This window comes from Coenobita brevimanus, chromosome 98, assembly GCF_032717465.1.
Source record: "Coenobita brevimanus isolate Jiangsu-jjx chromosome 98, ASM3271746v2, whole genome shotgun sequence".
Classification (NCBI taxonomy): Eukaryota; Metazoa; Arthropoda; class Malacostraca; order Decapoda; family Coenobitidae; genus Coenobita; species Coenobita brevimanus.
The window spans coordinates 39,798,317-39,823,554 of record NC_137051.1 but is presented as its reverse complement, the minus strand read 5'-3'; the positions used below and the strand labels follow the sequence as shown (position 1 = coordinate 39,823,554).

The following is a 25,238-nucleotide window of genomic DNA, read 5'->3' as shown; positions in this document are numbered from 1 at the left end:
ATATCCAAATCTAGGATATGTGGCTAGGAACTATAGGTCATCTTGTAACTCATGGACTGAAATGTCAAGTGGAAGTCATTTACATATGCCTTCCGACAGCTTTTTCTCTCATTTATTAATTATGAGGGAAGTGTTTAAAGCCGTACATGGTCAAGGCTTGAAGGAAGGAGCATTTTGTACAGACTCTTACCTAGGAATTGAAATGTGCTGGAGTATATTTGCCCACTGACGTCATTTCATTTTTTGCAAGAATATCCATCTTCTTTTGGATGATACATCTTGATAAAATTGAGAATGAACAAACAAAATAATGCTGTATGCAAAGGAAAGCTAAGGAAAAAGATGAAATTTGCAACACAGACTACCGATAAACATCAGTGGTGTAAACTGTGCATTAACTTTCATTCATGTTGTGGTTAGATCTCACACTAAGCGTACTGTATTTCCTCAGTTTCATTTTATTTTTCTGTTTCTTTCAAGCACTTTTTAGTTTGGTGTGTTTCTTCATCGGTTCGAGTCATTTTTGGTAAAGCTATTCCCTGGGCATGTATCGCCGTATATTTTTTTTAGTTTTTGGATTTAGGTCATTTAATGGGTTTATGGGATCAAAGGTCTAAACATGCAATCACACAATTTTGGTGATCCTGTGTTTATGTAGGCTCGCTAATGATCATAGCAATTCACACAAGTATGTCTGTGTAGTTGTGTAGAGACCGTCCTGTATTTCCTTGACATTATTAGCAGTGTTTAGTTTAGTGTATGTATTTTCATAGTTTTCGTACGTTGTAACTTATATGTAGTGCTTTTTATTATTATTATGGTGAGGTGTTGCTTACATTTAAAGGAAAATGGTATACTACTTTAACCTTTCTTCCGCAACAGCTCAATATTCTCCATAAGATTTATTAGTTTACGTAAGGAAAATAGATTAAAGAGTGAATGAAAAAGGCATCACGCCAGAAGAACGACGAAACTGGGCCAAGTTGGAATAAAAGTCAGTATGTACAGTAGAAGGATGCGAACCGTGGGGGAAAGGTATTACTGAGACTCCCTCATTTGATACAGATAGGCAATTATCAGTTTTCAGGTACCGTTATGTATCACCTTCACAGACACAAACTGCGCCACTTTCAAGGTTCCCATCTGGCCAGTCATGCAGGGCGAGGAGTTATCATCATCGTCATCGTCATCATATCATCTTTACCTTCTCTCCTTCTCACATGGGGTGGGAGGGATCAAGCAGCAGGAACAGGAAATTACAAACGCGAGAGAGCCGAGAACAGAATGCCCAGCAAAACTAGGTCACACTTCCACCTCCTCACTATTGACGTCCTCGAAATTCCCAGCTTCACACCACAGACCACACGATTAACACAAACTGCGTCCCATTATAAACGTGAGACTTCGACTGCCAGGGTAAACAAACAAACAAATACACAAACAAACTAAGGTGTGGTTAGAGAGGTTGTTTGGTGTCTGAAACACCGTGAGTATGTCACCAGCCTAAGGCAGGAACAATCTGATGGACTGAATATACTTGACTGATCTTCCCTAAGACCGACCGTCATGTCATATAAACACCCCCTTGATACCAATGCACCACACGTGAATGAGGCAGTCCTAGCATGTATTAGACATGGACGGTAGGTATCAGTGCCGAAGTAGTGACATGTGAAGGTATGTTGCATGTGTGAGGGCTGCTGACCCTAAAGGAACGGACTGTAAAGCCTATTCCCAGCGTCGACACATTGGGGAAAAAATGGTAAGGTAAAAGTTGTAGTTTAGAGGCAGTGGCGTACCTGAGGGGGGACGGAGGGGCTGTTTGAAACTGCCCCCCGTGCCCCCAGTTGAGGGGGGCCTCAAAAAGCCTTAAAAATTTATAAACTTCTTTATGAATATTTAAAAATATATATATTTATCATCCCGACAATCCCGGCTGAGATATTAAATAAGTTTTGAGAATGAGGGGGGCTAGGTTCATTGCGGGGCCCCTCTCCAGGATGGGGGCCCCGCAAAGAATCTAGCCCCCAGGGCCCCCAAATCTCTAGGTATGCCCATGTTTAGAGAGTAGTTTAGAAGGTGAAGTGCTTGAAAGGGTACAACAAGGAAGAAAGGTTACAGGTTCCTTGAAAGCAGTGATAAGAAACAGGGAAGTGAGCATGGAAGTGAAAAAGTTACTGCATGGCAGTATTGTGATACCAACTCTAACGTATGGAAGTGAAGCTTTGACCTTGTTGGAGGGACACAAGTCAAGAGTGAGAGCAGTGGAAATGAGCTATTTGAGAGGAGCCTGTGGAGTCACATGGAGAGACAGACTGACAAATGAGGACGTGAAGGACCGTTGTGGTGTGGATGTGGATGTGATAGGAAGCGTTAGGAGAAACACACTGAGGTGGTTTGGCCATGCGGAGAGGATGGTGAGTGAGAGACTGACGAAGAGAGTGTGAGTGAGGTGGAAGAGGGGAAAGGAAGGGAGGGCCAAGGATGAGATGGAGGGATGGAGTGGAGAGGTATATGAGAGAGGGGGGTGTGAGCTGGGAGCAGGGCAGTGAAATTTGCTGGGGACAGGGCGACATGGAGGCGATTTGTTTGTGGCCACCCCTTTCGGGATTAAGGCGTCTAGAAATAGATAGATAGATAGAAAAGTTGTAGTTTGGACAGTATAAACAGTTTCAAGTCGAGATATTTTCCTGTAAGAAAAATAACAAATAAATAAATAAGCGAAAAAGCAAGCAAACAAGCACCCACCGCCCCCATACGCCTAGCGGCAAACTACTCCAGCAAAAAAAAGTAGCGTGAGTTGTCAGTGCCGCGCGGACGTTGTGGTGGTGAGTGCGTTGCCTTCGGGTGCTGCCTTGATGCATGAAGCTGTCTTGGTACCATTTACCGTATTCCCTTACCTCGTGGTGCTCATCGGTGGCAACGTGAAAAGAAAAGACTTGGATTAGTACCTATCAATAACACGAGAGTTATTAAGGTCCCCAGCCATGTACTTGACAATAATTAGGAGAGTGTTTCACTGCCTATCTCTGCCTTGTGCCGATCATCAGTAACAACAGGAAAAAGCTTATATTAACGCCTACTGACTACACGAGGGACATTAAGGCAGACAGTCAGTTTATGCAAAATCCCGAGATAAGATACTCAAGCGTGAAGAAGACGTACAGTTTCAAGGCGCTCAGAAGGACGGATTTAACACTACTGCAAGATGACCAACGTTCGTATGCTTTGGCGTTCGTGTGTTCGTCCAAGGTCCGTAAAACAGTTTTTAGTCATTCATATATATCTTTTATTTATTATATATTTATTGTTACGTTTCGGTGTGCCATCCCTCACCAGTCTAGGGAGGGATTCTCATATATACAAGGTGACCCACAGCGCTGCACTAGACTCACCTAGCACTGGTGAATTTAGGGAGGGGGGGTCATTGGGGCCATGGCCCCCACCCCCAAGGAGGTATGATGGCGCCCCTCTGTGATTCCTTCCAGTCAGGGGCGTACCTAGAGATCTGAGGACCCGGGGGGCTAGGTTCTTTGCGGGGCCCCCCTCCTGGAGGGGGGCCCCGCAAAGAACCTAGCCCCCCTCATTCTCAAAACTTATCTAATATCTCAGCCGGGCTTGTCGGGATGATAAATATATATATATATTTTTAAATATTGATAAAAAAACTTATAATTTTTTAAGGCTTTTGGGGGCCTTCCTCAACTGGGGTCCCGGGGGGCAGTTTCAAACAGCCCCCTCCACCCCCACCCTTCAGGTACGCCACTGCATGCAGTTGTTTGCTGCGCCCCTTGTTCCTCTCAACTGCCACGGCCGTCCGGCCGTAGGCAAGATGAAGCGTCGGGCACCTCACCCTCACCCGGACATACAGATGCAGCACGCAAGAAGTATCTTTTAATACATGTGTTTGTGTGTGTGTGGAAATGGGGACGTTAGTGAACGTTTTCCTATAGAAAACGTGCACTATATGTCTAGCTTAACCTTCCAAAAGTTACTTATAAGAATTAGATGTATACGTAATAAGAATAGTGAAAATTTAAATAAGCGGGCTACTAGCGGGCGCCCCTTTCTTGCTTGCCCTCCCCCCCCCCCAGAATAGCCGTCTATGGCGCCCCTTTCTTGCTTGACCCCCCAAGAATAGCCGTCTAGATCCGCCTATGCAGTATCTTGACGTGTTGCAGGGACGGCTGAGTCTACTGGTGTAGGCGTGGGGTGGTAGTGGGAGTAGGAAATGAGTGAATGATGCAGGGTAGACATTGGTAACACTGACCTAGCCGTCCCTGCAACTCACGAGAAATCACCCGGCGAAGTGAGAGAGGTGCGTTATACAGTATATGGGTCACATTGCGAGACTCATACCCTGTCATAACTTCAAATTCGTGCTCTTACCTCCTTATCCTGCCTGCTAAACCTTATAATATACTTACGATAAATTTCCTCTCATAACCAAAATTTCTTTTTGTAGGAGGAAGGAGAAGCTTGGGGGAAAATCTGCATTCTCCTTTCCTTGTCCTTCCTAGGTAAAGAAATGACAGGTGCGGCAGGGAATTATTTGTTGTGTGCTTGTGAATCTGACAATTGGACCCATATCCTCGTCGGTTAAGGAGGCTCCCGAGCACCTCTTTCTTAGCGATTTATTTTTGGATATGGCTGATTGATATCCTTTTGTACGTTATTTCGATAGAGTAAGGCGATATTAGAATGACTTACGTAGCGCAGAAGAGAGTATCAAAGTGTAATAAACTAAATCACTTATGGAAAGGTGTTAGGTCGCTGGACACACTTTGCAGAGGAGGGGGGAGGAGGGGATTGCTACTCATTGTGTGTACATTAAGGGATCTGAAATTTCAAATGGGGGGGGCAGTGGGGGAGGGGGACGAGAGTTTACTTAGGGGGGGCTCGGGACCCCCCTTGAAGTTACACCACTGTTTTTTATGCATCTCCGTATTTACCACTCAGTTTCCTTCATCTCTTCAGTCCAATGGCGTATTATATAATTTCTTGCTCCCACCAGGCGATATTTACTTACATTTAAGGAGGATATCTGATTGGGAAGCGCTTAAATAAGAGAAAGTCACGGAAGAAGGAAATCTATCAACTAAGTTACCAGTGAAAGGAGTTTTGTTTATTTTCAGTCATCGTTAAGGTCTTTGAAATTCTCGGCTCCACATCACACACACACACACACACACACACACACACACACACACTCACACACACACACACAGGACAGGTCTATGGAAAGGAAGCAGAGCCACATTATTATCTTACTCTGCCAGTGACTTACCTGAAATAACCTCTAACAGGACGAAAATCTGGGCCAAGTTAAGGTGAAAAAACCACAGTAGTCTCTCCAAAACTGAATAAATCGTCTCGTGATAGTGACAATTAAGATCGTATAATTAAACTATAAATCGCAGAGTTAAATACAAACCCCCCCTAATTACAGGCTACTTATGTAACACTTGTGGATATAAGGTATGGTTAGCCTGCATCCCATATTACAGAACGCAGTCAGCAACCATATAGAAATGGCTAATACGTTCCGCCATAAGCACTTCAAATATCATCAACAAAAATTGGAGGTTTTCATCCCACTTCGCGATTTCAGGTTTAAGCATACTTTAAACCATAAAATACATCATCAGTCTGAACCTGTTAAACGCCTTGAACTACGATTGGCGAGTCTTACATCTTTGCGCTATCTGCCGACATGATTATAGCTCCGGAAATTGTACTGAGTCTTAGCAACATGACGTTAAAGATTTTGGTGCGTCATACTATAACAGAGAAACTATATTCCTTTTACCTTAAGTTGGTTCAAAATTTCGTTTCGTCCCTTTGCTGCTTATTTCACGCTGCACAATAGCGAAAAAAGACAATGCCATGGCTCTACATCTTGGCCACAGCACTGTTCCCTAACCAGCATTGTATTCTAGTGTTTGTCCATTGCTATAACTCGGTATTCAAGCTGCAGAGAGGGCAATTTTAGACCAAGTTAGAGTAAAAAGGGCATACTGTAGAAGGTTCCAGTTCTGTTCCTAAAAGTGTATTCACGGTGAAGGGGGGAAGTGGAGTAATTTTCCCTTCAGAGTGCAGTCTGGGATGGCGTTTACGGCCTTACTACACGCAACCACTGCAATCAGGCCGGACAGTTACCCCCGGGGCCGGTGATGGGCTGCAGCACGGGGGAAATTGCAGTCAACTTCACAACAGAGAGAGAGAGAGAGAGAGAGTTAATACAGTATGAGTATGGTGTTGAGGAGTAATGATAGGAATAGCAAGACGGACACACTTTCTCAAGTTCACCAACAATTTAAATCACCATTCTGATGAACCTGATGATATACATTCGGCTCCACGTGCACCTGTTACAGATGATCCAGTCAAAGAAATAACCATCTTCCCAGTTTCGTCTGAAGAAAAATTAAAACAGTCGAAATGCACTGAAAAGCCCTTATCTCCACTGGTGCTTGTTCCAGATGCTTCGATTTTTCCGCTATGTATTCGGTCAGAGTTTGGGAAGATACTGGTTTCCCTCTCTCTCTCTCTCTCTCTCTCTCTGAACCATGAGGCATTTGTGAAGGTGATTTATGATGCCAGTGTAGATGCACAGTCATGGGGAAAAAAATTGCCGACTCTTCTGTGCAGGATGTGGTATGGGAAGGTGTTATAATGTAAACTGTGTGTGTGTATGTGTGGGTGGGTGGGTGGGTGGGTTTGTGTGTGTGTGTGTGTGTAATTTACCGGTTCGGTCAGGATCACTTGATGATCGTGATCGTCAGCTTTTACCCTCCCAGAAGGGAGCTTAGAGCTCATATAGTCCGATCTAAGAGCAAGGCTGTGACCTTCACACACGTTCACACCCGTCCCCTTGCTCAAGAGGGACAGTAACCACCCACTTCATCAGTGAAACTTTCCGCAACCTGAGCGAGGCGCGAACTCCCATCCATCAGTTGGCAAGCGAGAACGTTACCACTGCACCAGCGAGCGGTGTGTGTGTGTGTGTGTGTGTGTGTGTGGGTGGGTGGGTGGGTTTGTGTGTGTGTGTGTGTGTGTGTGTGTGTGTGTGTGTGTGTGTGTGTGTGTGACAATAAAGTGAAAACGGTACTATAACATCCCTCCCTGATTCCCCTCCTGAAATTTATTAAAAAGAACCGCGTTAATCTTACATGAAAACGGGAACTACTGTAGTTGATAATTATGAAGTTATTTTTTATTTGTTATTGACGGATGCTATGTTGATACTGAAACGATAAAAATGGCATACAAGAGAATAAGGTGAAATATGGGAGTAAATCGCTGAGGAAGATCTTCGAGGCCTCCCTGACAGTAATTGTCTGCTTTAATGTCTAAGATTTTTATTTCTCCATCTTGAATGCAGAGCTATGGCAAGAAATTTACGAGAAGATTGTGCTAGTCATAAAGAAGTGTTAGGAAAAGGATGCAGAATTGTTGTGTTGTCATATTCTGCACTGGACCACGTAAAGCTACAGGAAAACGAAAATCTCCAGGAAAAGAACTAAGAATTCTAAGACATCACTGAAAACTTTAGTAATTCCTTCGCTACCACACGTCTCACCTAAGCTAAAAATAAAATAAAATGAAAAGTCAGGGTGTAGTGACAAATAGAAAGAGAGGCGACAACGCTGCAAGGTTAATAAATATTCTTGTAATCCATTTGCTGCCACAGATCCCTCCTGCATATAAATAAAGGAATGTAGTGAAAGGAGCCCTAGAATATAAAAGATGTCATTTTAGCGAAAGGGTTAAGATAAATGGTGATGTTCATGTTTGTTGTCTAAACCTGTAATGACCAGTTTGCTTGAATGTTGTTTCTGATGTGTGTGTGTGTGTGTGTGTGTGTGTGTGTGTGTGTGTGTGTGTGTGTGTGTGAGCGTGTGTGTGTGTGTGTGTGTGTGTGTGTGTGTGTGTGTGTGTGTGTGTGTGTGTGTGTGTGTGTGTGTGTGTGTGTGTGTGTGTGTGTGTGTGTGTGTGTGTGTGTGTGTGTGTTTTCTCTCATGCAAAACTTAACCCATTGGTGGCCATGATCCTTTAAAATGAAGACTATTGGGCATTCGAAATGTTGATAAAAGGATACAGTGTAGGAAGCTATTAGTTTCTTGACTATGAGTTGAGAGGCAGAGGGCGGTACGGTAAGTAGGTGTAACCCTTACGGCAAAGTACTAGGACTGAACGCAGGTGTGAGGATTTATATCTCATTTCCAAGTACCATATTCATTCAAATAAATACACTATACACTCGTACTGAATTTTGTGTCATGTTTTGCATATGAAGGTATCCACGTATATGAACATTTATGATCACACACACACACACACACACACACACACACACATTCTTACATACCCATATATATATTTCTCTGTATCTTGGTGTGCAGAGCGAGTGAGGTGGTGGCGGCAGTGAGCGTAACGTCAACCCTGATACTGTTCCTGCACACCAGTCACCTGCAGTACCAGCTGGCCCTCTACACACACAGCCATGGTTAGTCACTCTACACACTCCACGGTTCTCTGGAAATGTAACCGTAGGTAGAGAATGGTCTACAGTAGTTAGCGGTGGAGTGGACTTATAAATTCATGGTCTCCTTTTTAGTCCCCTGTTGTGATATGGCGGGAAATTTGAGGACCTGATTTTCGTATAAAAGTATTTACAGTTCCTTCACATGGCCCACAATCACGGCATTAAAACTCGTTGTCAGGTTTGAAAAAAGAATGACGTATCCTCAGCATTTCATTGCAGGTACGATTATTGGCATCTAACTGGTGGTGTGTGAAAGTACAAGTATGTTATGGTGCCTACTTATGTGTGGACAAAAGAACTCATAACTGGTATTCTTAACCTATATATTATTAAACAAAATCACTCCAGTGTTCCCTATATTTACATTCCGATCACTATCTATCTATCTATATCTATATACCTAGGCTGCTCCCCCCAAGGAAAGGGAGGTAGCCGAGACAGGACGACTCACTCTTCATTTACTCATCCATTCAAACACATTCATTCGCATCTTAGCCCCAAAGGGAAGAACGGACAGATCCTCACCGCACCACACCGCACAAGGGTCAACTGCGCAATGCAATCAGTGACATCCGCAGCAGGGCCCGACAGCAGAACTGGTTTACCCCTGCCACATCATAACAGACCCATCCCCTTACCCGCACCTGACCTGACTAGTTGATCAGACCAAATGCGGGAGAATATCCCCTCAGGGCTGCGTCATTACTTATTAATTCACAATTTCTCTCCATTTATTTCTGTCACGCACAGCCACTCTTCCTTGCTCAACAGACATCCCTCTCGCATCCAGCGCTCTCTTCACACTGTCCATCCATCCTATTCGTGGTCTTCCTCTCAGCCTTACACCTCTCACATCAGATCTAGTTATCTTTTTCACCAATCGCTCATTATCCATTCTCTCCATATGCCCAAACCATTGCAACACCCTCTGCTCAACTCTACCAGCCATCTCCCGAACAACTCCAGTTCTCCTTCGCACTTCATCATTTCGCACTCGATCCATACGCGTCACTCCACACATACTCCTCAGACATCTCCTCTCCATTACATTTAAACTTTTCCTCTCTGCTACACCCATATTCCATGTTTCAGCCCCATATAATGCAGTCGGTACCACAACACCCTCATACAGCCTTCTCTTTACATCCATTCTAAGCGAACGACATTTAAACACTTTTTTCATTCCTCCCAGCACCTTTCCTACTTCATTTATTCTAAACTTCACTTCTGCATCTATTCTTCCATCCACAGCAACATGTGGCCCTAGATATTTAAAACAATCTACCTCCTCAAGCAACTCACCATTCAAAACTATATTCATCCCCCTACCATCTATCAACCTCGTACACTTCATCACTTTACTCTTATTCTCATTTACTTTCAATTTCCTCCTTTCACACACCCTTCCAAACTCCTCTACCAACTGTCTCAATCTCTCCTCTGAATCAGTCACCAGTGCAGTATCATCTGCAAACAGCAGCTGTTTCAGATTCCACTCTCCTCCATCAACATTTACCAGACTCAGACCACCTAAAACTCTTGCATTCACCTCCCTTACAACACCATCCATGTAAATATTAAACAACCAAGGCGACATCACACATCCCTGTCGCAGCCCCACTCTCACGGGAAACCAATCACTCACAGCATTTCCCACTCTTACACACGCTCTACTATTTACATAAAAACTTTTCACCCCTTTTAGTAACCTACCATCAAGTCCATACAATCTTAAAACAGTCCACAAAGCCTCCCTATCAATTCTATCATACGCTTTCTCTATATCCATAAATGCCCAAAACACATCCTTGCCTTTTGCTAAATACTTTTCACTCACTTGTCTCACAGCAAACACCTGATCAACGCATCCCCTCCCTCTCCTAAAGCCACACTGCTCATCACTAATCACTCCCTCTGTACCCTCTCTAACTCTCATAATTAACACTCTACCATACACCTTACCTACAACACTCAACAGACTTATACCCCTAAAGCTAGTACATTCATACTTATCACCCTTGCCTTTATACAACGGGACCACACAAGCACTTGCCCAGTCAATTGGCACCATACCTTTCTCAAAGCACACATTCAACAATCTTACTAACCAGTCAACAATAGTCACTCCACCACCCTTCAGGCATTCCACAGCACACCCATCCATACCTGCAGCTTTCCCTGTTTTCATCTCCTTTACTGCCTTCTCCACTTCCTCCTTCGTGATCAAAGAATCATTCAACTCTCCCAACACATTTATTCCTTGCACCCTTCCATCCGCCACAATCTCAGCCACCCTTTCCTCCTCTACATTTAACAATCTTTCAAAATACTCTGCCCATCTCTTCCTTACTGCATCCATCTCAATTAACATCCTTCCATCCTCTGCTTTTACTCGTTCTTCCTTCCCAGACTCTCCCTTCCGCACCCTTTTCACCTCCTTCCAAAACATTTTCTTATTCTGTTGAAAATTCTCTGTCAGCCGCCTGCCCCACCTCTCATCTGCTGCCACTTTAGCATCACGCACAGCCCTTCTCGCTCTATTCCTCTTTTCCTTATACCTTTCATATGACATCTCATCCTTCCTCTGCAGCCACACTTCATATGCACGTCTCTTCTCAGCCACAGCCATACTTACTTCCTCGCACCACCATTCACTTCCTTTTCTTACACCACCACCCACACGTCTCACACCACACACCTCTTCTGCATGCCCCACCACAGCACTCTTAAACAACTGCCATTCCTCCTCCACGCTGCCATTTTCCCGATCTTTCACTGCGTTCCACTCATCTTTCAATTTCTCCTGATACTCTATCTTTTTGTCTCTTTTATCCAACTCACTCACTTTCAAAACCTCCCTGCCACACCTAACCCTCCTAGCTCTCATCCATCTCTTACCTACTCTTAACTCTCCCTCCACCAGGTAGTGGTCAGACATACCTCCACCCTCCCCTCTCAGAACTATCACATCCAACAATCTTCCTATTACATTCCTAGACACAACCACATAGTCCATCAAGGCTCTATCAACAACCCTGCCACCCTCCTGTCTCACCCATGTATACTTATAAATATCTTTCTTCTCAAACAGCGTATTCCCAATCACCATCTCTCGCTCAACACACATCGCTATCATTCGTTCCCCATTTTCATTTCTTCCAGGCACACCATGCATACCAACTACGCCTTCAACTGCTACATTTCCCACTCTAGCATTCAGATCTCCCATCATTACCACATTCACATTCGCTCCAAAACTCTGCAGGCACTCATCAACATCATTCCAGAAAGACTCCCTCTCTTGTTCATCCCTTTCACTACCAGGCCCATATGCACTCACACCGATATGAAAAGGCGAACCCCAACAGAAAATGGATTAATCAGCCGAGGACACATCTTAATACAGTCCGAAATACATCATCAGTTCAAAATATTCATGATGTTTACTGTATAACCATAATTTGATGCTTTGTGTTTCCTTATGCGTTGTTTTCTTTACGACAGCGTTTTGTCTGTCCACTTGGTCGTCTGCTCTTCAAGAGTTTGCTAACACAGAATACGACTTTCCTCGAGTATATCAACCATTCCTCATCAGCACACCCACCCATAACCTTAAACCTATGGGCTACTCATTACCTGTTTTCGTTAACACTAATACGGCGCTGCAGATTCGGCAACCTTGACCCTTTTGTCACTTTCATAATCATGATGTTGTTACGCCTCTTGTTAGTGTGCACCTTTCTTTTCCCTGTTGCTGGCTTATGTAGGCTATATACTGTATGTAGGACTCAGGCCAGTGTTTCCTTTCCTGTTGTCCAGCATATTATTAACCCTGCCATTATAAATAAACTACCTCCCCTACAAGTCAGAAGGAATGTTGCATCCCTTGCATTATTTTACAGGTATTTTTATGGCAAATGATCAGACGAAGTTGCATCCATTGTGCCACCTCTCCACGCCTTCCCTCGTGCTGCACGGGCATCTGGCAGCGCTCATGACCGGAACGTCACTCATCCATATTGCAGAACATCTGCCTATCAGATTTCTTTCATTCCCCGAACTGCATCTCTCTGGAACTCGCTTCCCCAGAGTTGTTTCTCTCCAAACTTCAACCAACAGCTGTTCAAGTCTAACTGTTACAGATATTTTATGAACGGTGGACACCAGTAATCTGGTGTATGGATTATTTTTTTTACTCATTTGTTTTTCCTTCCTCTCTTTTGTTATTAAGAAATCATTTATATATGGCGTCTCTTTTTCTTATACTCATCAGACAAAGAGGAAACAAACCGGTCAGGTTATTTAACTCTGTTTGCCCCGTGTTGCTTTGTAAAAGGTGCTGACAGGGACGCCTTCATGCGGTGGGCAGCTCCACTGCCAGGTTATGCAAACGTCCCTTAACCCTCTTCTTCTCCCTCAAAAGGAGGATAGTGGACTGCAGGGCAACTTCAGCCTGCAATCCACCGGGTTCACATTTCATATGAACCTGGGGCTACAGCCACTACTACTACTACGACTCCTGAGTAAAACAACTTCTATGGGTCGTGTTCTGAGGGAAGACTGGGAATTACTGAATGCTGATTATTATCTGTCTTAACGACCCTCGTCCGGCCGAAAGCCATAACACTGATCTTTCACCTTTTTGTGGACTGCAGACAGCCTGGCCAGTAGTGATGAGGGCAGCAGCGGACATGGGGACGCGTCAGTCACGTCTAAGTATGGAGGCTTCAACCTACACGAATATAAACATGTAAATATTCACCCTTTGTTGTATAATGGCATAATGTATTGGCTATAAGATTCATTGATGATTTAGTTTTTTGTATTTTTGTGTGTGTGATTACCTTATTATTATCCTACGGTATGATTCATTCCACTAAGTATGTTATACTTATCTATTTGTTGCTCCAGGCTACAAAAGGAAGAAGGTAAGTACATGATACTTATGTTTAAATGTACTATTCAGTATAACTGCTACAGTTAAAAATTAGCATTTTACCAACATTAGAGTGTCAGTTAAAAACATGAACTTTTTCCTTCCTCACATTTGCATCGTGCTGTAGCCATCATGAGGTATAACTGAAAACTGGAAAGCTGCCTGATATACCTGGTATAAGACGCGTCATTACCACACTGTACTAAATAATATTCCCATGTTTTTCTTTCTTTTTCTTTTTCTTTTTTTCCAAGAACCAGCTAGGTTGTTGCCGTGCAGTGCACCTTCCTAACTTCTAAACCACAACAAGGACGTGTTTTAAAAGGCTTTTATGTTATACAAAGAGAAATATTTATAGGATTCCACAATAATATAAGAATTTCTTTTGAGTCTGAAAGTGGATTTCAGCTATAAACACTGACTAATACATTAATGTAACCTTGTCGCTCAGACGCCAAGTAACTTCACCGTCGCCTCCCTTGCATTGTGCCTCATGATTCGTGTACTATGAATAGTCAACATTATGACATTATAACAATGACTTTTTGCATTAAAATTTTCCCTTGCCCTAGTCCTAGGATGACTTTTTTGTTCTATCATCCAGTGTTTTTATCCATCAGGAGTGTAGGAACACGAGACAAGGCCAAACAAAATCGTCTGGCGTTAGTTAGTATAAAATATATAAGACAATCTCTAACCAAGAAAGTTAATGTCCAAAGCTGTGCATAACAGCATAATTATGGAGAATAGTGTTGAACAGGCAGGGCGATAAGTTAGTAGTTTATTCTACTGCGTCTTTTTCAAGCTTTAGGGCATGTCCGTCACTTTCCTCCCTGATTGATCATACTGTGGAGCAGAGAAACAAGTCTCTCTCAGCTTAGGAAGATAGCGGGCAAAGGGAAGAGGGCAATATAATAGGAGAGACATTATGCGAAATTTTGTCCATAATTGTACCTGCACTCCCCTCCAGCTGGATCCAATGAGCCTGAATAATACGGCGCGCCACCAGAAGCTGACCCTGATGTTCAACCGAGTGCCAAAGGTGGGCAGTATGAGCACCATGGCACTCATCGCCAGGCTCAGCGTCCGCAACGGCTTCACATTCCACAGGGATAAAATACAGAAGATCGAGCTCATTCAGGTGCCCAGGCGAGAGCAGGTATGGAGAATGAAAGAGTTATATGCCTATAGTCTAGAAAGTTGAGGCCACTTAGAGAGAGAGAGAGAGAGAGCTGCTATATATTCAGAAGTAGAGTATTGGAAGGATAACGTCATAAACAATTAAACTTGTTTCTCTAAAGTATGCCTGTACAAGCAGTTTCTGACTTCTCTTTCAAGAATCTTATTCTGAAGATATTCAAGATTGAATATGTTAGTGCAATGAATTGAATTTGCCAGTAAAACCTTTCAGTAGTCTGTTCAATGACTCAGTCATTTTCTTCTTCAATTGACTCAATGTGATCAGATTATTCACGTCATTTAATGAATTTTAGATACACCAGCAACCCCAGAACAAGAAAAAAATATTGATGATTGTTTAAACAAGATCCACAGGCAGTACACTTGGGTTGCTGACAATATTGGTATTTTGATTTATTGATGTACATAAAATTCACAATAACAAGTTGAGCATAAACAGAACAAGCATTGCAAGACGTCGCGTCAAGTCTGTGGTCTGTTCAGACCCCCCCTCCCTTCGAAAATTCCTGGATCCACCCCTGGTGTGTGTGTGTGTGTGTGTGTGTGTGTGTGTGTGTGTGTGTGTGTGTGTGTGTGTGTGTGTGTGTGTGTGAACAACAATTCTAAGAGTTTTGATCCGATTTAAGCCTAAGTTGATGGAAGGGTTGGGGTCGGTCAGGGATGAAATGACTTGATTATCAGAACAAGAGGTCAGAGGTCAAGATCACAGGGCAAGATTAATTTAGTTTTATCCGATATTAATCCAACTTGGTGTAATGGCTGAGAATCAGGCATACATAAAGTTACCCAATTTTGAAAACAGTCGGTCATTGCATTTGTGTAAGGCGCGAATGCTAGTGGTCTTTGCGATAAATTATTTCCTCCGGCAAGGTTTACCCCTCCCTCCCTCCCTCTCTCTCTCTCTCTCTCTCTCTCTCTCTCTCTCTCTCTCTCTCTCTCTCTCTCTTTCTCTCTCTCTCTCACACACACACACACACACACACACACACACACACACACACGCCGTCTTCCGTCATAACCTTTCCATTGGCCCCACAGAAGCGCCTGGCACAGCTGGTGGACAGATTCAAGCCACCATCCGCCTACGTCAAGCACATCTGCTACATCAACTTCACCACGTAGGTACAATTGACTTCATGTGTACAGTTGCCGTCAAAAATACTGTCGCCTTTCTGGTTATTTCGCCTCCATGGTCTTCAAAATTCGTGATAACTGCTTTTAACTACTGTTGACATCAAAAACAGTGTCACCTCTCATGTTATTTTTGTCATCTTGGTTTTTGAAAATCGGGACAACTGCCTTTGATTGTACAATTGGCATAAAAAATACTGTCGCATTTCTTGTTATTTCATCTCCATGGCCTTCAAAATTTGTGATAACTACTTTTACTTGTACAGTTGGCATCAAAATTAGTGTCGCCTCTCTTGGTATTTTGTCTCTATGGTCTTTAAAAATCGGTGTGGTGGATCTGTAGCAATGGAAACGTGGATTGATGTGGCCATGGATCGGTGTCTTCAGTGTGTTTTGCTACGAGTTCACCATACCGATTTTCAAAGTCCATGGGGGGAAAAGCAGGAGAGGCGACAGGACTTTTGCTGCCATTTACTGCTTTCTCTCTCTCTCTCTCTCTCTCTCTCTCTCTCTCTCTCTCTCTCTCTCTCTCTCTCTCTCTCTCTCTCTCTCTCTCTCTCTCTCTCGTGCCCTGAGAGAGGGAAGCTTTACCTGCACAGTCAGTTGTAACTCTGAGATATCATGGATGTTTGAAAATGCCACTACTTTCTCCATGCAGATGATTTAATGTTAGAGATGATCGGTGAATCAACATCACACTCGTAGGGACCTATGTAACTTTAAGAAATTCTTTGAAAATTATTGTGGACTTAATAGTAATTTAAAAAAAAATCCGAAAGGTGACTAATAATGAGGTCTGACTGTGCTCAATTTTATCACGGCTTAAATAAATATACACACTTATAGTAAGAGAATATTGTTAATAGATCATTTGTAAAAGATGGTAAAATCTATACTTTTTATGTAAGAATTTATGCTCATAATTCATTGCTGAATAATACTGCAAAATACTTATATCTATTAATAATTCATTGCTGTATAATACCGCACACTTACTTCCATTATCGACTGTGGTGTGGAGGTTCAACGCGTCGCCGCCCATCTACATAAACATGGTGCGGGACCCTGTGGAGCGGGTCATCTCCTGGTACTACTACGTCCGTGCTCCGTGGTACTTCGTGGAGCGCAAACAGCTCTTCCCGGAACTGCCCCTCCCGTCTACCAGGTGGCTCAAGAAGATGGTGTCGCTTTCTTTGATTAATTTTGTGAATATAATCTACCATTTTTTGATTATCTTTCTTAAGTAGCTAATAATAGATACGACACCAGTTCTCCCAGTAAGTTAGTTATGAAATACGGTTATACAAGTACTAATTTTAAAAGTAAGAGTTACAGTATGTCTCTCGTAAAATGTCAGTTGTAAAGGCGTATTGCACAGATGATGCTTAATAAACGCCGTCCCTCGTGAAAAAAGCTGCCTCAGATGTGACCGTGGAGTAACATGGGAGGATAAAAGGACAAATGAAAGAATTATGAATGAAGTGGTGTAGTGGGACAAATAACAAGACGCACTGAGATGACGTGACAATGTAAAACGAAAGAAGAATGAAAGACCGACAAAAGGGTGTATGAGAGGGAAACCAAAAACGAGGAACAGGTGGTGAAGTACTTGACTTTGAGGATGGATGGTGTGTCGTGAGATGTGTCGTTATTGAACAGGAAAAAACGCCTGGATGTATTTTTGTTCAGGCCATGCCTTGCAGAATGCGGTGTCAGAGAGTACATAAATAACTAGCTAACCAGATTATTTATAATTGTTTTAGGTGACGGAAGGGTACCTAAGGCGATGATATTCTACTCACTCACGAACAATTCCGTATCATAAAACACACTGCAGCATGAAAACCAAGGAGAATGACCGCACTATGTAAGCTTCGACGTGTATATATCCCAAGCAGTAGTATGGAGACTTATTCAGGTTGTATGGTACGCATGAACTTGCATGACTGGGTAGAGAGTCCACTAGGAGACTTACCTTGAATTCTGCTGTATTCGTTTCACCTTAACTTGGCCCAGATTTTCATCCTTCTGGGGTCTATTTCAAAAAGCTCAGTGTCAGAATAGAACAGTGCCATGACTACATTGTTCCCAGAGCACATCTTAATGACCAATGTAATTTTTTTTTTTTTTTTTTTTTTTGTATTTACCTCTTTTCTTACGTCAGCACCGAAGATGGAGAGGGGGCAATTTTAGGCCAAGTTAGAGTAAAATGAGTATAGTAATATGTTTGAAATGGCAGGGAAGGCGAGGAAATAATCTTAGTGAACTGTTGACTCTTCTGCCGTATTCTCTAGGCCTGTCAAGCTTCATATCACTTGTTCCTTATCAGTCTGTTTGTAAATGTATGTTAGTATTCTCTTACCTACTATTTATGAAAATTATCAATATTAAGAGGAGATAACAATTAAGTAGTGGGCATAGCGGGTTCAGCAGGAATCCATGTCTGATGCGTAGTTAGAACTTCATCTTGTATTTCAAAATTACTGGAGGTGACGCCTCGTATTGCACATCCCTGCTCCGCTCCACCTCCCCTTGCATAGACAAGAAAAGTCTATAGAATCCACACTCCATGTTTGATTACCAAATTATCGGTCAGTTACCAATACAGAGACGAAGTGCACCCAGTGGTGCTTGATGATCGCTACCCTCATCACTTCTATACCTAACCTGTGCTGAATAGGGGCATACACGTGGTGGCGCCGTGCATCCTGGGTGGAGCAACTGCGACATCCACCCCAGAGTCCATCTCCCCATATTTACCTGTACCTGGCCGCGGAAAGGACCCTGGTATTGCCTTTGCTGAGATACTGTATATTAGGAGGGGTGCCAGATTCTTACACAGAATATGTATTGTACTGTATCTGTAGTACGGCCCCACAGAAGCAGTTGTTTACATGTGTTCAATGGGTCTGCATAGCCAGAAAGATCGAGATTAAGTAACAACAACAGCAACAGCCTGGTGTTTGTTCTATTAGGCTTTCACATTTGTTGCTAAAAAAATGACTTAAACTACGATAGTTATCCGCGACGGTGGCAACAGTTTCTACATTAAATCAGGGTAATGGCATAGTGAAATAACGTTGCTAATGTGGCAGTTCGTCCTACCGCCAGACTGATGCGTATGGTGTGGCGGGCACCAGGCAAGTTTTATTGCTTGTATGAGACTCTTTTCTTGGTTATATGATGTACAGTCATAATAATAGTTGCCATGAAATTCTTAACTTTGATGAAAAAACTCTGACTTCTAAATGTGCTGATACTGGTGGAATATCTGTGCAGGACTACGAGACATGTGTGTTGAGAGGGGACAGCGAGTGCAGGTATGAGGAAGGCAGCACCAAAAGGAATGACTACGCTCAGCTCACCGAGTTCTTCTGTGGCCAAGGGGAGAAGTGCTGGTAAAGCTCTAACTGACTGTTGACATGCTCTAGAGTCCAAATCAGAAGCGATTATGACACGTCAGATTTGAATACACATTATTGCATAATGTTGTCTACAATTTTAAGTATGACTATGATTTTTGGTGTGGTCGTTAAATTAAGATGTATCATTTGATCTAAATTCATTTAGAAGTAAAGACTAGTTATGTTACTGATTATTTCTTTTCCCTTTCGACACACTGGTCAGTAGGCTACTCAGTATTTAGGCAACACATCAGCAGTACTCAGTTGTGACAGTTGGATGTAACCCTTAACCAGCAGTGTTCTGTACGAGTGTTCAGGCAACTGTAGCCCACCAGTATGCATCCCGTCCATCCCTCCACAGCGGGCTGAATACCCAGTACGCACTGCAGAAGGCCAAGGACACGGTGGAGAGACATTACGCCGTGGTGGGTGTGCTGGAGGACATCAATGTTACACTCACCGTCCTACAACACTACATCCCAAGGTTCTTCGCAAACGCCAAGACGGTCTACTGGGGTGAGCTACCACCATACACTATACCTAAGGCTACATAAGGCTAAAGCTGTCATGTCATACTGCCAGTATTTGGAATGAAATACATAATATATATCTATTCGTGGGGAAGTCTGGGGGAGACCTTCGTTCAGCAGTGTACTTGCAATGGCTGATGAAGATATACATATATGTCTCACCTTTAATGGGTTAGTAGCATCTAGGGGAGGGAGGGTAACACCTGGGGTACGTAACTGTTGTCACCAGGATGATTCAGTGGTCCTGTATCCCAACATAATAAGCGAATAAGCCGCCACAGGTTCAAACACCTGAGGTACAGAAATGAGCACCACGGCTAAGTACCTTATGACGTTTGCCCCCCGACCCCTTACTTTTATTTGTAGATAAGTATTTTTACAGAAAGGGCAGAATGACTTAAAAAGAATTAGGTGTAATGTACAGGGTTGTAATAACATTTTGCAGATCGTCATCAGTAACATAATTGTGTAGCTCGTAGCAGTCCACAGCCTTTTAGTCTCACCTGCTGGTTGGATGGTTAGTTGGTTTCATCCTGTCTGTCTACCTGACTATCGCCAGACGCCTTAATCCAGCAAGGGGAAGCCACAAACGAACTGCCTCCATGTCACCCTGCCCTCACCATCAGGCTGCCCTATCTCCAACTCATATCCCCCTCCCTCATACATCTCTCCACACCATCCCTTCACCTCATCCTTATTCTTCCCCTCCCCTTTCAACGTCATTCACATACTCTCCTTAGTCTCTCATTTTCCATCCTCTCCACTTGTCCTAACCCTCTCAAAGTATTTTTCCTTATGATTTTTGGCACATCCACATCGACACCACAACGCTCCTTTATCTCATTTGTCTGTCTGTCTCTCCATGTAACTCCACATGCTCTTCTCAGATAACTCATTTCCATTGCCTTCATTTCTAATTTGTATCCTTCCAACGGTTCAAACTTCACCCACATAAGTTATAGTGGGAGTCACAGTACTCTCATGCAGCGATTTTTTTTTTTTTTTTCCCATACTTACTTCCCTATTCTTCATCCTTGCTCTCAGTGAAACAGCATCCATTCTTCCTTGCTGTTCCTTTTTCGTGTTCATCCTCTAAACTTCCATCCTTGCTCATCACACCACCTAAATATTTGAGAGCGCTCACACTCTCCCTGTCTCCTGACTATTCATCAACACTGCACTCCGTGACTGCATATATCTCATTCACCATAGCTTTTCTTTTAGCTACGTTCACTTTCAGATTTGTTTTCATATGAACACTCCCAACTCATTCACCAAGCTGCAACACCTATTAATCTTCACTTAACACAGTATCGTCAGTAAACAACAGTACAGGAACTTTTCAAACCATACTCTATCGTACTACGGACATTCCAACATAATACCTTATATTGATTTTGTAATATCACTCTCATATATATATATATATATATATATATATATATATATATATATATATATATATATATATATATATATATATATACTGAAGAACCACGGGGACTTAACACATAAATGAAAGAATTCACTCAATTCACTTTCCACACGCACTGCAGCCCATACATATACTTGATAGCATTCAACAATTTCCCATTTATTCCATATATTTTCAGCACCTTCCACATTTCTTGCCCATCTACTTTGTTATATGATGTCTCTACGCCATGAAGGCAGCATACAATTGCTTTCCCTTCTCCAAGTGCCTGTCCACTAAACATTTTAGAACAAATAACTGCTCTTCACATCCCTTCGCCTTCCAGAAATCCCTCTGTTCCTCTCTAACTAATCCCACGGATATCTCACCAACTCTACCAACAAGTAGCCTACCAAAATTATACCTTTCCTTTTACAGTAAGAAAACATTACCTCAGCGATTGTCAGATACTCCTTTTTTCCCTCTTCCATTTTACGGGAGAAGATTAAACCGAATTTACAGTCCTCTGGAACTGCTTTCATCCTTGGCGAATCTGCACATCTATATCTATTTTAGCATTTTGCAGAACACTTCATAAATTACTGGAGCTTTCCTCATTTCATACTACCTCAACAAAATATGGATTTCATCAGTAGTCCGTTTTTGACTTGCCATTCATTGATGATACTTGACATGTCTTTTCAAGTGGGAATTCTCCTCTTACTCGTGTTCTGTATTCTCTGAGCAATGTCCTCTTCCAGATTCTGATCAGGAAGACAGACGCCTACACGTTTACATTTGTCAAAACCACAAACGCTACACTTACAACTATCAGACAGCATACGTAATAACAGTACGTGGGAATGTGACAGGTGCAACACATCCACAGTAATTCCTCCTGCTACACCAAGCACAATTTCCCACCCTTTCTGCAGCAACACCCCTCCTTACTCACACAGCAACCACTGCCACAACTCTGTCCCTGCACACAAACACTACACTTACTCAGACCCACATTTGACGCAGCACACCGCCTCGAATATATCATAATGTCGATGGCCTCCAATCCAAAACACCACAAACTGAGGAATTTCTTCACAAACACAACATACAGACTGCGCTCAAAGCTTACACGGACACACAAGAGCCCACACATTAAACTGTTCTCACACTTCTGCACAGACAGAACTGATAGCCACAGAGGAAACCTTATCACCATTCACAAATCCATCGTTTGCAAAGACACAACACAGGCAACTTAATCATTTCTCCAAAATGACACTACTTTAGTAATACAGTCACTCTGTGTCAGCTCGGGACACAATCAAGAAAGCAATATTTTTAACATTTACATTCACCCTGACACTTCCCACGCCCTACCAGTGCAATACAACCCTCATCTCTTCCCCCTAACACAAACACCAAATTCTATCACTGCTGGGGACTTTAAAAACACAGCGTGGTACGAACACTCCCGAAACAGCCACGGAGACCTGAACATTGCATCACAGCTCAACATGATCATTCTCAATACTCCTTCATCCCATATCAAGCACACCCAGACATCACATTCTGTTCACCCACACTGTCACTCGCTACCTGGTGGATGGAACCCGAACTCCCCTCGGGTCACCTCCCCATAGTCATCACAACAGGAATACACTCCAGACTAGAGCAATCACACATCACTTACACAAACTTCAAGATATCAGACTGGACAAAATTCACTGAAGAGGCAGAACAACACTTCAACACACTAAACAACACACCAGTCACCAACGATGACAAGCACAATACGAAAATCTTAAAAATCATTCTTAAAGCAGACAAACGCCACATTCCGCGAAGCAACAGAAGACACCGCAACCCAAACATTACACCGGAGATTATCAGCCTCATATAACAACGCGACTCACTCAAACACAACTCCATCTTCCCCCCCCCCACACCACCACCCCCATACAAGACACCACTGCAAGGCTCCAGAGATTAAACAAAGAAATTAGCAACATAATAAGAAAAAAAAAAAAAAGGAAAAACTGGAAAGCCTTCATAACAACCCACAGCCACTCCAAAAACAGCTCTCGACTCAACCAAACACTTTACAGTATCACTAATTCCCAAACAAGCACCTGCAAGAGCATCACCTTCAACATTCAACACATCCCTTTTCGCAAGAACAAATAGACATACTCATGAGCCACAACACAAACCTAGGTCATCTTACACCAACACTCACTGAGTCCAGAAAACTATTTTTGCATTGGCAGAGATTGATGAGAGAGGGAGATGGTGAGAGGGAGAGACATGGAGGGGAGACCGAGGATTAGGTGAAGGAATGAGAGAGAGAGTGAGAGAGACAGACAGACAGACAGACAGAGAGACAGACAGACAGATAGACGGAAGGGAAAAAACTCAGCTGTATATTTAGGAGAGGGGAGGTCTGTGTTGGAGAGAGGGTAGTCACATGACAGACAGGGGACGGGGTAACATGGAATTTATTTGTGGCCACCCCTTACCGGATTAAGATGTCTGGCGATAAATAGATAAATAGATAGATAGATAGACTGATTTACAATAAAGATGCATAGATAGATACATAGGTAGGTAGGTAGGCAGAGAGAGAGAGAGAGAGAGAGAGCCTACTACCACTTGTTTTTCAGATGAAGTTCAGAAGTTCTCCACCGTGAACCGCAACATGTACAAGCCCAAGGTGTCCCAGGGCGTGAAGGACATCGTCAGGAGGAATTTCACCCGCGAGATCGAGTTCTACCACTTCTGTCGACGCAGGCTGTATATGCAGTATGCCGCCCTCAACCTGCCGGAGGAGGCCTAGGTGTGTGTGTGTGTGTGTGTGTGAGAGAGAGAGAAAGAGAGAGAGGGGGGGGATTTTGTATGAGTAAAAGTGGTTGTGAACGATGAAGAATCCTTGTGACTGAAGGGAAATTTGATTGTGTGTGTGTGTGTGTGTGTGTGTGTGTGTGTGTGTGTGAGAGAGAGAGAGAGAGAGAGAGAGAGAGAGAGAGAGAGAGAGAGAGAGAGAGAGAGGGAGGGAGGGAGGGAGGGAGAGGGGGGGATTATGTATAAGTTGTGAACGATGAAGAATCTTTGTGACTGAAAGGAAATTTGATTGTGTGTGTGTGTGTGTGTGTGTGTGTGTGTGTGTGTGTGTGTGTGTGTGTGTGAGAGAGAGAGAGAGAGAGAGAGAGAGTAAAGAAGAGGAAGGAGAAAAAACTCCTGTTACCAACATTCTCACCTATCCAAAGGGAGCTGTATTTATAAATCTTCTAAGTTTAAAATGTGTCTAAGATGGTTTGTATTACGTCTACCTTCACTCATACACTTACCAGAAGCTTCACAGCAAAATCAGAGTGAATGTTGATGTGACAAGATAAAAAAAAAAAAAAAGTGAAAATAGTTAACTGTCATGGAGACTTGTTCATCCATCCATTCGTCTTCCAGTCCTTCTCTGCCACATGAGGAACACTGGGGCAGGGGATAGAGAGAGAGAGAGAGAGAGAGAGAGAGCCTAAACCCACTAGCCCACCAGGCGTTCCTCTAAGTTGATTAGGAACCTTTATCTGTAGCCTACAATCCCCGCTCCTGCCGTCAGATTTTGGCCCAGATCATTTATCCGGTGAAGAGATGTGCAGACTTATGATTAATCCTGTCGTAACTATTATAGGATTTGTTTCTGGAGGAGGAACAAGAGCCATGAACAAATATATACACTCATTTTTGCTTCCCCATCCTGCGAAATATAATACCTCAGTTATTTTTCTCTCGTCACTAAGCTTTGTTTTTGTAGGAGGAACGTGAGTCATGGAACTTTTATAAACTTTTCTCCTCCTTCCTGCAAAAACAAATCACAGTTCTGACAAGCATTTGTTCCCGATTATTATTATTATTATTATTTTTTTTTTTTTCGTGTATCTGTGACTCTTGACAACATGGCGTCTGCAGGGGCGTCCACAGCCAAAGCGATTCCCGCCTATAGTTCTCTTTCTTAACTAGGTCCAGATTTCTGTCATTTTGTAGTTTATTTCATGTAACTCGGTGGTAGAAAGAAAAAAAA

The 25,238-nt window shown here is 42.9% G+C and overlaps 1 protein-coding gene across 1 annotated transcript; it reads left to right on the top strand.

Annotated features, from left to right (window-relative positions):
* The first annotated feature begins 1,284 nt into the window (after window positions 1-1,284).
* Window positions 1,285-23,999, top strand: LOC145414043 (uronyl 2-sulfotransferase homolog pip-like). Its single transcript, XM_080283607.1, has 10 exons — window positions 1,285-1,416; window positions 5,508-5,611; window positions 8,406-8,509; window positions 13,204-13,298; window positions 14,455-14,643; window positions 15,723-15,802; window positions 16,837-16,996; window positions 19,095-19,213; window positions 19,581-19,735; window positions 23,827-23,999. The coding sequence occupies exons 1-10, from the start codon at window positions 1,285-1,287 to the stop codon at window positions 23,997-23,999; spliced, it is 1,311 nt and encodes a 436-aa protein (XP_080139733.1).
* Window positions 24,000-25,238: the final 1,239 nt, after the last annotated feature.

Bases quoted from the DNA above. Each gene is read 5' to 3' on its own strand.
- LOC145414043 (XM_080283607.1), top strand. From the start codon at position 1,285: ATGCCCAGCAAAACTAGGTCACACTTCCACCTCCTCACTATTGACGTC. The intron at 14,644-15,722 runs GTATGGAGAATG...TTGGCCCCACAG, and splicing joins AGGTGCCCAGGCGAGAGCAG to AAGCGCCTGGCACAGCTGGT. The intron at 19,736-23,826 runs GTGAGCTACCAC...CTTGTTTTTCAG, and splicing joins CGCCAAGACGGTCTACTGGG to ATGAAGTTCAGAAGTTCTCC.